Here is a 14,027-nt window from a genome sequence, read left to right as displayed (position 1 = left end):
GGAGGGGGCATCAGACCCCTAGAGCTGGAGTTACAGGCAGTTGTGAACTGCCTGACATGGGTGTTGGGAACAGAATTCTGGTCCTCTATAAGAACAACAAATGCTCTTAACTGTTGAACAGTCAGTCTCTCAAGCTCTGTCCCATCACAGTATCCATCCCCAATGGCCATAATCCAAGAACAAGCCTTATGTATCTAGAAAGCATGCAAAGTATTAAAATATGTCACAGACATGTTGTTGGCCTGAGCCATCTTCTAGCCTATGTTAGTTTTACTGTGTCCAAACTTTACATGAACCCAGAAAGCAGCCTCCAGGAGTCCCTGAGGCAGAAGGCCTAGATCTTATTAAAGTATCTGCCTCCCAGTTTCTGAGCTCAATGGGCTGCCACATGGAAAACCACCAGGGAATCTGTACCAGTTCTCTGGGAGCCCTCATGACCACCATATACCTGCAGCAGCATGCATCCACAGGCATGGGCTGTTGTAGGATTTTCCCACTAAACTTTTCAGGTGTCCTGGGTCTTACTTGGCCATACTGCTCCCAAGAGTTATGCACCTGTGCTGGCCCTGCATCTTATGCAAACTGACTTCCCATCCACACTCCACTAGCATTCAGATGCTTTTTAAAACCATTAAATCCTCCGTTCAGTGCGGGGCCTCTGGTCACCCTGCATGGTCCTCACCTGCTGGCAACTTTGGCCACTTTTAGAGAAGCAGCAGTTGCAGTGTGCTCTCCAGAGCTCCTCCCTCCTCTGTGTCAGGGGCTGACACAGAAAGGATCATTGCTATCCCTCTAGTGTCCACACCTTCAGGCTCACAAGCACAGCATTTGGCTGTCAACTTCTTCCCTGGGAAGCTTGGTTGGACACGAATCCCACCACATTTGCTTTTGAGTGGGTGAGGTAGGCTCTTCCTGCCCTCCCTCATCCCTTCTTGATTAGCACATGAACTGAGCTTAAATGTCAATCAGTCTCAGATCCTACAGAAGCTCTCCTAGCTCATGAAAATCATGACCCATCAGAGGGACCAGCAAAGCCACACAAGCCCCATGCCATCTGTCTTAATTGAGGTTATACTGCTGTGATAAAACACCCTGACCAAAAGCAAGTTGGGGAGGAAGGGGTTTCTTGCTTACATAACTTGAATATCACAATCCATTGAGGGAATTCAGGGCGGGAACTCAAGCAGGGCAGGAACCTGGAGGCAGGAGTTGCTGTGGAGGGCAATGGAGGGGGGCTGCTTACTGGCTTGCTCTCATGGCTTGCTCAGCCCACTTTCTTATAGAACCCAGGACCACCAGCCCAGTGGTGGCCCCACCCACAATGGACTAGACCCTCCCCAACAATCACTAATTAAGAAAATGCCCTACAGACTTGCCTACAGTTGGGGTTGCTTCCTCTCAGATGACTCTAGCTTTGTGTCATGTTGACACAAAACTAGCCAGGACACCAACCCCAAGATCCCTGCTGAAGAAAGTTCCTTAGGTGGGCTCATGAGATGGCTCACTGGGTAAAGGCCCTTGCCATTACTAAGTGTCAATCCCCATGACCCAGAGCTACAGAGTAAAAAATGGCATTTATCACCAACCCTGACAACCTGAGTTCCAGCCTCAGGACATACATGGGAGAAGGAAAGAACCAACTTCTCAAAATTGTCCTCTGACCTCCATGTGTACACACACACACACACACACACACACACACACACACACACACACACTCCAAAATAAATCTAAAAAAAAGAAAGGAAAAAGCTGGGTGTGGTGGCATCTGCCTATTACCCCAGCACTTGGCATTGCAGGGCATGAGTCTACTCCAGCTGCTTACAGACACAGTGAGTATTTCAGTGCGGATTACAAATAATAGTAATGTTAGTATATCTAAAACTTTTATCTCTTTTGTAAACTTAAAAAGGTCACAGAAGCATCAGGGAGTTGTGACTTGGATCCACCTCACACATGTCAAACAGACTTCAGGTAAGTACTGTCTGTCAATCAACAGCTTAACTTTTGCTCCTACTTAACCTAACCCTAAGGGTTTCCCTGGTCTTGGGACTCCTCTCCTCCCTTCAACTACCAGAACTACGGCCCTGGAAGTTTCAAGTATAGACCCAAGACAAAGATTTTCCCCTAATCTCCTTAACTTCAACTTCTGTCCCTCGTCTATATCTGTCCCAGCAGATTTCCAATCAACTCAAGCTGAGAACTGCTCCAACCCTGCCTGCAACATGACAGCACCAGGTGGTCCTTCAGAACCTGCACCCCAGACTGCTCCAAAGTGGCCTGCACTTCACTAGCCCCAGGTGGTCACACAGAACCTGGACAGCTAGTGAAGCAGGTGTCCCCAGCCTGCACTCTTCTCTCCCTGCCCAGCCTTTGACCAGCATTCCAGCCTTCCTGGGCTCTGACCACTACACCCTAACTTCAGTCAACAAGCAGTTACAGAAGAGATTATGTTGGCCCTTATTAGCAAAAAGGCTGGCATGTCAGGTTCAAAATGAACTGGGGAGCAATGGCTATCTGTGGTGCCTATTAGTACACCCAAGTGCATGCTGGCCTCCTGGCTCTCTCAGCTTCCCACGTCCCTGTCACAGAGCCCGTGCTGGCACCCTGCCCCCTACCCTAAACTGTAGCTCATGATCTTTCCTCCCCCAGCCTCTCATTCCTGTATAACCCCACCATGGCCGTGGGCCCTCTTTTCTTCTCTCCCTGTCTCCTCTCATGGCCTGGTCCAGTCTACTGGCCATGTCTAATCTACTACTTTCTCTCCCTGCTCTGGACTCTTCCAGATACCTCTGACTGTTCTCTCCCTCATATCAACAGCAAAAGCCTTCTCTTTATACCTTGGAGTGGTCATATCCTTGCTTTATACACTAAGAGGTGTAAGTTTTATAATAAGTTCTAACATACTTTACTTAGATTTAGGAAGAACATGGCTTTGAGACATGAATCCTGTCTAGATGCTGTTTTTTGGAGTTTTGTCTATTTTTTTTCCTGTGCACTCGTGTGTGTGTGTGTGTGTGTGTGTGTGTGTGTGTGTGTGTGTGTGTGTGTATAAGCATATCTGGAGATGAGAGGTTGACATCAGCTCTCTTCAGCAGCAGCTTTCCACCTCATTTTTACTTTTTTTTTTTTTTCTGAGACAGGGTCTCACTACTCTCTCTGTAGCCCAGGCTGGCCTCAAATTCAGAGATCCACCTGCCTCTGCCTTGGAGTACTGGGATTAAAGCCATGTGCTATCATGCCCCGCCTGCCTTGTCATTTTGAGACTGAACATGGAATCTTCACTGGACCCAAAGCTTCAGTGATTGCCAGATGGTCTTACAGGCAATTTTAAGGTTCCACCAGTGTCACAAACACACTGCCACCGCTGCCTTGTGCTGGGGTTACATAGAGGTAAAAAAGTCACAGCTGATGTTTCCATGGTTGCCAGGGATCCCAAGTCATCATGCTTTAGCAGCATGGACTTTACTAACTGAGCAGTCTCCCTGACGTGGTCTAGTTTTTATTGTCATCATCACTACTATTTCTTGAGCCAGGGTCTTGCTTTGTAGTTAACCTTAAACTCCTACATCTCCTGTATTGGCCTTCGAAGTGCTAGTATCATAGGTGTGACATTACATTTAACTAGTGTGTGTGTGTGTGTGTGTGTGTGTTGTCTTTTTAGTCAAGTTTATTTAACATGATGTTAATTTGAAAATCTTGGTAAGGGATGACTATTTCCTAAAGCTTTTGCTTGTGTTAGTACTGGATTCATTTATTTCACATTTCCTGATAGTCAACACCCATTTTATATGTCAAGCCCACGAAGAATTTCCTTGGTCTATCAAAGGGTTGTCAGCTGTGTGGCATTTAACCAGTTTAAATATGCAGTCATCTCATAATTTCCAACTAGTTTCCAATTTGTTTTGGTTGTTAAAATATTGGAATTTCAGACATGTACGAAAGTGGAAATGGAACATCGGCCTTCCATGATCGAATAACCACAACCAGTCCCTAGCAATGCTTCGACCATCTAGACTCATTTTGTCAGCTCCAATTTTTGTTTTTTGAGAAGGGATTTATCTTTGTTGGCTTGGCTGCCCTGAAACTCACTCTGCAGACCATGCTGGCCTCAAACAATCTGCCTGTCTCTCCTCCTGAGGGAATTACAGTTGGGCAACACTAGGTCTTGTTTTGTCAGCTGCCTTTCTTTGCTGGATTTTCTTCCCTCTCATTTTAGACAAAAATGTTGTTGAATCTGCTCTTGTGCTGAATCTGCTCTGCCCATCCATTCCTGGAGCTCTTGGTTTTAAAGAATTTGAAAGGTGAACTACTTTGTCACCTGGGCAGTCCTGCTGTAATCTATCAGGAGTGGCTACTGTCTGAGAGTCACATTTTTATTGAGGATAAAATTAATGAAGGGCTCAGAAGTGGTCACAAAATCTTTCACATAAAAAGTCTAGCATTCACTGAAGATCATTTTCTGGACCCATTATTCCACAAGAGTCTAGAAAATGGTGACCACCCCCACCCCCACCATCCCCATCACCCCACTCCCCAACTTCTCCCAGTTCTCTTTCTGCATTTACTGGTTAAATTTGCTTAGGAAAAAAAAGCACTTGAATTTGACAAACACTTATTGACACTGAAAAGTGGTTCACACGGAAGAGAAAAATACATGTTCATTTTGCTTTCATCTGCTAATTTAAGATGATGTTAGGCAGGCATATGCTTTCATCTCAGCACTTGGAGGCAGAGGCAGAGAAATCTCTGTGAGTTCTGGGCCAGCCTGGTCTACACAGAGTCCAGGTAAGCCAGGGCAACATGGTAAGACTCTGTCTCAAAATAGAAATAAATAAATAAATAGATAAATAAATAAATAAATAAATAGATAGATAAATAAATATGATGACTTGGTGTCCTACCATCATCTATTGCTGACTAGATTGTGCAGCCATAACCATGATAATTACCAAAGTATTAGCAGGATCATGTCAAAAAATCTACCTTGAAACACAGGTTGAAAATACAGCAATCTGCCAGGCAATGGCGGCACACATCTTTAACCCCAGCACTCAGGAGGCAGAGGCAGGCGGATCTCTGAGTTCCAGGCCAGCCTGGTCTACAGAGTGAGTTCCAAGACAGGCAGGGCTGTTTCACAGAGAAACTTTGTCTTGAAAAAAACTAAGGGGGGGGGAGGGGAGGGAGGGGGAGAGAGAGAGAGAGAGAGAGAGAGAGAGAGAGAGATTGTGTGGTTTATCTTGAATTTGAACAGAGAAGGGACTCTAAATTATCTGCTTTTTTTTTAATTTGAAGAAGTCGTTTCATCTGATTCTTGACAGTTAAGTTTTAACAACCTACATTCATGAAATTCAGTCTCTTTTATCATGAAGTTTTTGATGTAGCTCAGGTGACAGAAATCTTCCAATTACTATAATCTCCTAGATCTGACTTAGAAGAAACTGAGGTTTAAACTGCAGAGATGTGACAGGAAGCATTTCTACATTTATTCTTCCACAGGATCATCTTCCTTCTATACCAACCGACGATACTGATAACAATCATATGCGTTATTTATAGGATACATGCTACTATAACTGTTAGTCTGTCAAGTGTTAACTACTGCATTCTTTTTTTTTTTTTTTTTTTTGGTTTTTGGAGACAGGGTTTCTCTGTGTAGCTTTGCACCTTTCCTGAAACTCGCTTTGGAGACCAGGCTGGCCTTGAACTCACAAAGATCCACCTGCCTTGGCCTCCCAAGTGCTGGGATTAAAGGCATGCGCCACCACCACCGGGCAACTACTGCATTCTTAAATCAATTCTATCATGCAGCACAGCAGGAGGCTAACTGGTGCCCCTGGCCCCTGTCTTGTAGTATTCAGTTTCATGCAATCTTCCTGAGCCTAAGAACTCATTTTAACCAGTAGACGGTGGTAAAAGGATGGGATGTTTCTTTTATGATTAGATTACACAGATTGTAATTTCACTCTTGCCAGCTGACTTCCATCCTGCTAGCAGCCATCTTTCTTGGATTCCACAATCTCACTAAAACAACAGCTATGCTGGGCAGTGGTGACACGTGTCTTTAATCCCAGTACTCGGAGGAAGATGCAGGTGGGTTTCTGTGAGTTCGGGGAAGCCCGGTCTACAGAGTGAGCTCCAAAACAGCCAGGTCTACACAGAGAAACTCTGTCTAAAAAAAAAACAAAAAAACAAAAAAAAAAAAACAAAATCCAGAACCAAAACCAGCAGTGGCCAGGAACTTCAATGTGTCAGCTCTCAAAGAATTCAGGTGTTGTAGGTGTCTAACTTGTTCCCTTCAATGTGGATCTTTCTCTAGTTAAGCCTTAGCTGAAACCTGGAAGACCCAACTAAGGCTTGTCTGGACTCTCAATCTATAGACATTTTTAAATAATAAGTATATATTATTTAAACTACTGTTTTTCTAGTAATTTGTTATATAACAATAAATAACATGTATCAGTACTATTATCACCATTTTGACAGTGAGCAAAACAAGGCATTAATATTTAGTGTCCTGTCCAGTGTCACAAAGGTAAGAAAGTAGTTAGATGGGGATGACAACTGATAAGGCTGAAGATTTTCCTACATTCATCAAATCATTCTTTCAGAGGAATTTGCTGAAGATAGGTAACAGTTAAGTGAGAATGGAGAACTTTTAAAGCAACATAGTATTTCTTATGCTTACTTATATAAGCATGAAATAAATTATTCTCAAAAATGGATTTCCTGACATTTTGCCCCATGACATAGAACTGAGGTTTTGCTTAAGTTCCACTGTGGATCTTCTGATGCTGGGTGAGGTGTGAGTGTTGTCTGAAGGCCTTCTTACATTCTTTACATTTGTAGGGCTTCTCTCCAGTGTGGATCCTCTGGTGTTGAGAAAGAAATGAATAAAGTCTAAAAGCCTTCCCACAGTCCTTGCATTCATAAGGCTTCTCACCCGTGTGGATGCTCTGGTGCTGAGTGAGCTGTGAGAGCAGTCGGAAAGGTTTCCTACACTCCTTGCATTCATAAGGTTTCTCACCTGTGTGGATACTGTGATGCTGAGTGAGCTGTGAGTACAGTCTGAAGGCTTTCCCACACTCTTCACACTCATAGGGTCTCTCACCCACATGAATGCTCTGATGTGAAATCAGTTGGGAGTAACTACTGAAGGTCTTCCAACACTCTAGACATTCATAGGGCTTCTCACGGGTATGGATTCTCTGATGGCGAACAAGCTGTTGCCTCAATCTGAAGGCCTTCCCACATTCCTTACATTCATAGGGTTTCTCCCCAGTGTGGATACTCTGATGGACAGTCAGCTGTTGGCATATTCTGAAGGACTTGCCACAGTCCTTACATGCATAGGGCTTCTCACCGAAGTGGATTTTCTGATGTACTCGAAGGTCAGGGCCACACACGAAGGCTTTTCCACACTCCTTACATTCATACAGCTTCTCAGAAGTGTGAAGTCTTTGGTGTCGAGTGAGGTGTGTGCACTGTCTAAAGGTCTTCCCACAGTCCTTGCACTCATAGGGTTTCTCCCCAGTGTGGATCCTCTGATGTCGAGCCAGCTGCTGATGTACCCGAAAGGCCTTTCCACACTCCTTGCATTCATACGGCTTTTCCCCAGTATGGAGTCGCTGATGCTGAGTGAGTTCTTGGAGCACTGTAAAGGCCTTCCCACATTCCTTACACTCATAGGGCTTCTCACCAGTGTGAAGTTTGTGGTGTCGAATAAGGTGTGCACGCTGTCTGAAGGGTTGCCCACATTCCTTGCATTTATAAGGTTTCTCACCAGTATGGATTCTCAAGTGTTGACTCAGCGTTGAGCGGCGGATGAAGGTCTTCCTACACTCTTTACACTCATAGAACTTCTCTCCATTCTGAACCTTCTGATACTCAGCAAGGAAACTGTGCTTTTTGTGTGTGCTTTTTTCAGAGGTAATTTTCACCTGCCCAAAATAACCTCCCTGTGGTTCCTTTTGTCGCTCAATCTTGCTTTCACATTCCCAATCATCTTTAAGAACAGAACCTTGAGGACTGTGGCTTTTAATTTTCTCCATCAACTCCCATTGTAATGAATATACTTCATAAATGTCCTTGTCTGCAGATAAAGTATTGGTCTTGAATCTGGACTGCAAATCTGAAAGAAAACAAGAAACATGTTGCATCCCTGTTCCAGAAGGAAGAAAACTTCCATAGACAACTAGAAGGACCTAAAGTAATGCCTACTATACTTCCTGTAAACAGGTATTTCTGAAAAAATTCAACCCATGTGCACCCAAAAACCCACATCCTATTCAGAATCACTCACCAAAAGTTCTTGGGAAGAACAGCAGGCATTAACATGCAATTGTGTACAATTTTATCAGTAAAACATGAACAACACTATAGTTACTATGTCACAGAGTAAAGGTGCTCAGTGTGGCCAAAGCCACTTCATGAATATTAAAATGCATAAAAATTAAGCAGAAGTCCTGATTCGGGTGCTAAGACAGCACATGTAAAATAAAGCCAAACAGACTTACATCTGCAATCCCAGCACTCAGGAGGCTAATGCAGGAGGATGCTACTTGTTTAAGGCCAGACTGGGCTGCACAGAGTCTCAGGACAGCTTAAGCCAAATAAGATCATCTCAAAAACTACAAAAAGAAAACTCAATTGAAGAGTGTAATGTGTGCTTATATTCCCAACTTCCAGAGAGGCTAAGGGAGAAGGATCACTTGACCACGAGAGTTAGAATCCAGCTTGAGCAACATAGGATCCCATCTCAAAAAGAAAACAAAAAAACAAAAAAAAGTAAAGACCAAACTGGGTGTGGTGGTGCTTGACTATAATCCCAGCACTCAGGAGGTGGAATCAGGAGGTGGAAGTAAGAGGATCAGAAGTTCAGAGTCATCCTTGGATACCTAGTGAGTTCAAGTCTAGCCTGGACTATTTGAGAGACTTTGTCTCCAAGAAAAAGCAAGGAAGGAAAGAATGAAGGAGGAAGAGAGGGAGGGAGGGAAGAAAGGAAGGAAGGATCACAGACAGGTATGGTAGTGCATTCAATTCAGTACTCAGGAGACAGAGGCAGGTGGGTCTGTGAATTCTGGGCCAGCCAGGGCTATACAGTGAGACCCTGTCTCCAGAAAAGCAAGCAAGGGAGGAAGAGATGAGGCAACAGCTCAGTCAGTAAAGTACTTGTTCTGGAGCATGAAGACCTGAGCTTATATCCCCAGCACCCATGTGAAAAGCCTGGGGCGGCGGTGTGCATCTGCAATCCCAGCACCAGGCAGGCAGAGACAGAGGAACCCTGGGGATTTGCTAGCCAGTCAGTCTAGCCAATAAGTAAGTCCCAGGTTCAGTTCAAGGCTGTGTCTCAAAAAAATAAAGTGAAGATGCCATTGAGGAAGGTACCCCACATGCACACACACACACATGTAAACATGCACCCAAACACATGCACATCCTCACACAGCAACATTCTCTCCTCCCCACATACACACCCCAACACACACCAAAGAGAAGAAGCCTTAAGATAGGCAAGCCACCACTAAGGTGGGTGAAATGCAGCCTGTCTTGGTGAGGGGTGGGGCCTCCGTCCCCGAGTGCTAAGATTTCAGGCATGCATCACCACGCCCTACTCACTAATAGGTTTGTTTGTTTCTTTTTCAGATCAGGAATGGATGTGAGTTTTGCCATGTGTTATCTTTGCATTAACAGTTAACCACATAGCCCCTCTTTTTCGTTTGTTTAATATGGTGAAATGATACTATCTAACTGAGCTGTGATAGTTACAGGAATGGGGTCCCCTTGATTGTCATTTTTAAATACTTGGTGAGTGTGACGGCATTCCTGCTGAGCTCCTGGCCTGGCTCCAGAGAGCAGCACCTAGCCCTACTCCTTCCTTTGTTCAACCACACCTTCTGTTTCTCTTACCTTCTGTTTCTCTTATCGCCCTATGTGAATCTTGTCTGAGAGTCAAGGATCAGAGAGTCCCCCAAGGATGAAAGGCCTATGCAAAACTTGGTCCAGGAAACCCAGAAAACCGAGGTACCTGAGAAATCAAGTAATTTGCACCTGGCATTTGGTCTCTGAAAGCTCCTTTTGGGTTGCTTTGAAGGTACGGAAATGAACTATCTACACTGTAAAAAGGAGTAAATAAATATGCCCTAGGTGAAGGGAAAGGGCTTCCGTCCCCCTTCAGCCATGATAGGCTAAATTCCCTCTTAAGATGCCTCTGTGTCTTCATTCCACGGACCGGACCACGTGAACCCACACACTTGTGTAGCGACCACACAACTACGTGTGGGTTTGACTTACTAGTATTGTATTAAGAAATTTCTATGCAAACAATAAGGGTTTATAATCTGTTTCAGTAAATGTCAATTATGAGTTACATAGGACTTATGAAGTAAGCCAAGAGGTATACCTTTATTTTCTGGAGAAATTCATACAATAATGCTATTTCTTCTCCCTTAAATTTTTAATAGAATTTCCCACCAGTGAAAAACCCAAGCATTTTCTTTACAAAAGACTTTTCACAATGAATCCCATACTTTAATAGACATGAGTTATTTTTATAATCTTGGCGTTGTTCAAGGAATTTTTCCACCTCACACCAACTATCAAATTTATTGGTGCAAAGTTATTTATGGATTCTTTTCTCAGCTCCAGATGAGACTGGGAAATCCCTTCTTCCATTCCTGGTAGTAATTTATGTTCTTTTTTTCCAGTTAGTTCAACTAAGTGTTCACTAACTCTGTTCAAGTTTTCAACGACATTTATTGCAATTTTGGCTTTATCAATCTCGTTCCTTGCTTTATTTTTCTGATTTCTGTTCCTGTATTTACAATCATTTTTCCCCTTCTACTGATAATGGCTTCCTTCGAAGTAGGATGGAAATAAGGAGAATAAGAAACAAGGTAACCAAGCTCAACAGGTAGCAGTTTTGCAGCCGGGCAGTAGGGGGCGCACACCTCTAATCCCAGCACCCAGGAGGCAGAGGCAGCGGATCTCTGTGAGTTCGAGGCCAGCCTGGTCTACAGAGTGAGTTCCAGGACAGCCAGAGCTACACAGAGAAACCCTGTCTCAAAAAACAAAACAAAACAAAGCAGTTTTGCTACTTCAGAGTTGAAAGACGGGGAATTTAGGCCAGTGGCGAACAGTGCCCACTGACCTAAGCTGGCTCCCAGGCCCCATGGGAAGGTAAAGGAGAGAACCAATCCCACACAGTGGTCCCCTGAACTCCATGCATGCCGTGGCATACAGGCCTCTATCTCCGACCTTGCACATACACACATAATATTTTAAAATCTGAATTTGCTTCAGGTCTCAAGTTTCCCTTGAGGCCAAGGCTTTGGAAGAGAGATCCCCAACAATTTCTCAGCAAGGACCCCACCTCACTGAGCTGAGCAGCGACCTGTAACAACAGCTCCTCTCCATGCCAGCTCACCCTCACTCACCAGGACAATGTCTTCTCCCTTCCTTCACAACTATCTCGGGCTCCTTCCCATCTTCATCCAGTAAGGTAATCATATTTCTCTTAGAAATGGAAGGTCCTGCTTAATAGAAAAATGCCACATCGAATTATAAACCTGAAAATCCTTACTTTCAGATTTCATTACATTTTTAATTAGTTATAAGTCAGGTGGTGCTGTTTTGAGACAGGGTCTCGCCCTGAAGCCCAACCAGCCTGGAGCTCACTACATAGTCCAGCCCAGCATTCAAGTGGCTATCTTCCTGTCTCAGCCTCTTGAGTACAGGGATCACCACCATGCCTGTCTCCAAAACAGCGCTTCATAACCAAAGCATTAAATTCATGTGACAGAGCTCCAGGACAACCATTACAGAGAAACCTAGAGACCATGAAGAATAAACGGCAGATGACTAAGGACATACTTCACCTAATTTAGTCTGGCTCTGAAGAGAGGCGCACTCTGTGTGGTGACTACAGCTCTGGACAGGTTGCTTCACATCCTGCCTAGGCCACCTCAGTAAATAACGTGTGTGTGTGTGTGTGTGTGTGTGTGTGTGTGTGTGTGTACATACGCATGCCACAGCACACACGTGGTCAGAGAACCTTAGACATTGGTCCTGGCTTTCCACTGTTGGAAACAGGGTCTCTTGTTCACCGCCGTGCTCATCGGGAGAGCTGGCCTGAGTGCTTCAGGGATTGTCCTTCTCTACCTCCTCCCTCACTGCAGGGATGCCAGGACCACACACGGGCGGGTGCTGCTGCACTGTCTCGTGCACTCTGAGGACTTGAACTCAGTGCTTCACTCACCAAGCCGTCTCCACAGCCGCAACCTCTCGTGCCTGAGCAGTCTCCCCAGAAATGAGGATGATTATACAGCATCTAAGCACTAAGTACACAGAACACACATGCCTCTCACTGGGCTGAGAGGGTAAGAAGCTTCCAGAAACAGTCAGACCCTTTCAGTCTATCTATCACTGAAATTACAAAAAGGTTAGATTTCTAACTATATTTGAGGTACTGGGATCAAACCCAGGGCCTCACACACCCTGGGCAAGTGCTCTACCATTGAGTACAGCCCCAGCCCAGATTTCAACTTTCAAATGTGAAGCAGGAAGAACATTAGAGGTCTGGCACCCACAATGGAGCGTGTTCCCCAAGTTTTAAGTTTGTGTCCATCCCACATGCATTGCCTTTGGAACTATAGCAGAGCAAAGAGTGTCTACATCAATTCTGGGCTCAAATGAGGTATGCTTTCTTTGAAAATACTTCTGCCATATCAAATCCTGACACCAGGGAAATCTGGACACAAAGGAAGAAATCAGAGTCTGAGAAAATGAGACAAGTACCCGGGCCAAGAATGATTAGACGCTAAATGAAAGGACCTATTTCTAAGCTATCAAACAGAAAGTAAAAATGAAGGGTATTTCTACAGCTGGAAAGCTAATCCTCGGGACAGATCGGCTCACCCAGCGAGATGAAGTTGCTGTAGTTCTCCCACATCACGTCCCGGTACAGACTCTTCTGGGCAGAGTCCAGGAATTCCCATTCTTCCTGTGAGAAATCCACAGCCACATCCCTGAACGTCACTGAACCCTGAGGAAACAAACTCAGGGTAGTGCAGGGGAACTTTCTTTTTTCTCCTTCTGAGGAGAGAGTGGAGACTGAAGGAGCACCGTGTGCACCATGGGAAGCACCCAGCATGCCAACAGCATGGGCCTGACCACCAACTACGACAGGAACAGACACAGCAAGAGAATCAGTGTCTCGGCAGCAGAGTGATGATGTTCCACACGGTTCTTCCTGTACATGCACATAAAACTAAAGTTCTAAAATAAATGTTTATTTCATTTTTATTTAGAGTGTGTGTGTTGACACATGCTCGTGCACGAGCATACCAGAGCACGTGTGTAGAGGTCAGAGGACAACTCATAAGGGCCAGTTCCTTCTACCATGTGGGTCCCAGGGATTGAACTCAGACCATCATCTCTACCTCTAAGCCATCTTGTCAGCCCAAGATTCGATTTTTCATTCATTCTAGAAATGAATACAACAAAACCCACAAGTGAGCCCAACTGTATAGTGTACTGTGTGCTCCCATTATAAATTCTACAGAAATAATGCATTCAGTTTCACTGGCCAGAAAACATAGTGACAAAATCTCCTTCCAAAAAGAAAAAATTCATTCCAAATACACTACAAAGTATCTGAGACAGACTGATTCAAGTTCATTACAAAGTCAGATTCTATTTTAAGTATGTTCCCTGTTACAATCTAAGTTTTAAAACTTTGGTAAATACTTGTCCTCATCTTGACTACATTAGATATATTTAATATCTCTTTTTAACGTTTAGATATTTGAGCACTAGTGATGGTGGTGCATGCCTTTAATCCCAGCACTTGGAAGACAGAAACAGGTGGAGCTCCATGACTTCAAGGCAAGTCTGGTCTAAATAGTGATTTCAAAGCCAGCCAGTCAAGGCTACATAATAAGACCCTGACGATAGATCGATAGATAGATAGATAGATAGATAGATAGATAGATAGATAGATAGATAGATAGATAGATAGACAGACAGAT

At 44.3% G+C, this 14,027-nt stretch overlaps 1 protein-coding gene across 2 annotated transcripts; it reads right to left on the bottom strand.

Annotated features, from left to right (window-relative positions):
• Positions 1 to 6,682: 6,682 nt before the first annotated feature.
• On the bottom strand, positions 6,683 to 13,411 carry LOC119086098 (zinc finger protein 14). 2 transcript variants are annotated; one of them, XM_028855342.2, is made up of 3 exons: positions 12,916 to 13,411; positions 11,436 to 11,534; positions 6,683 to 8,131 (listed from the first exon to the last, which is right to left on the bottom strand). In XM_028855342.2, the coding sequence occupies exons 1-3, from the start codon at positions 13,148 to 13,150 to the stop codon at positions 6,768 to 6,770; spliced, it is 1,698 nt and encodes a 565-aa protein (XP_028711175.1). In that variant the 5' UTR covers positions 13,151 to 13,411; the 3' UTR covers positions 6,683 to 6,767. The 2 variants fall into 2 exon arrangements, with proteins under 2 accessions (XP_028711175.1, XP_028711176.1); XM_028855343.2 differs by having other exon boundaries at positions 11,436 to 11,531.
• Between the last annotated feature and the right edge of the window lie 616 nt (positions 13,412 to 14,027).

Source organism: Peromyscus leucopus, chromosome 1 (genome assembly GCF_004664715.2).
Source record: "Peromyscus leucopus breed LL Stock chromosome 1, UCI_PerLeu_2.1, whole genome shotgun sequence".
Taxonomy (NCBI): domain Eukaryota; kingdom Metazoa; phylum Chordata; class Mammalia; order Rodentia; family Cricetidae; genus Peromyscus; species Peromyscus leucopus.
Note: the sequence above shows the minus strand (reverse complement) of the source record. Positions and strands in the feature narration are given on the sequence as shown.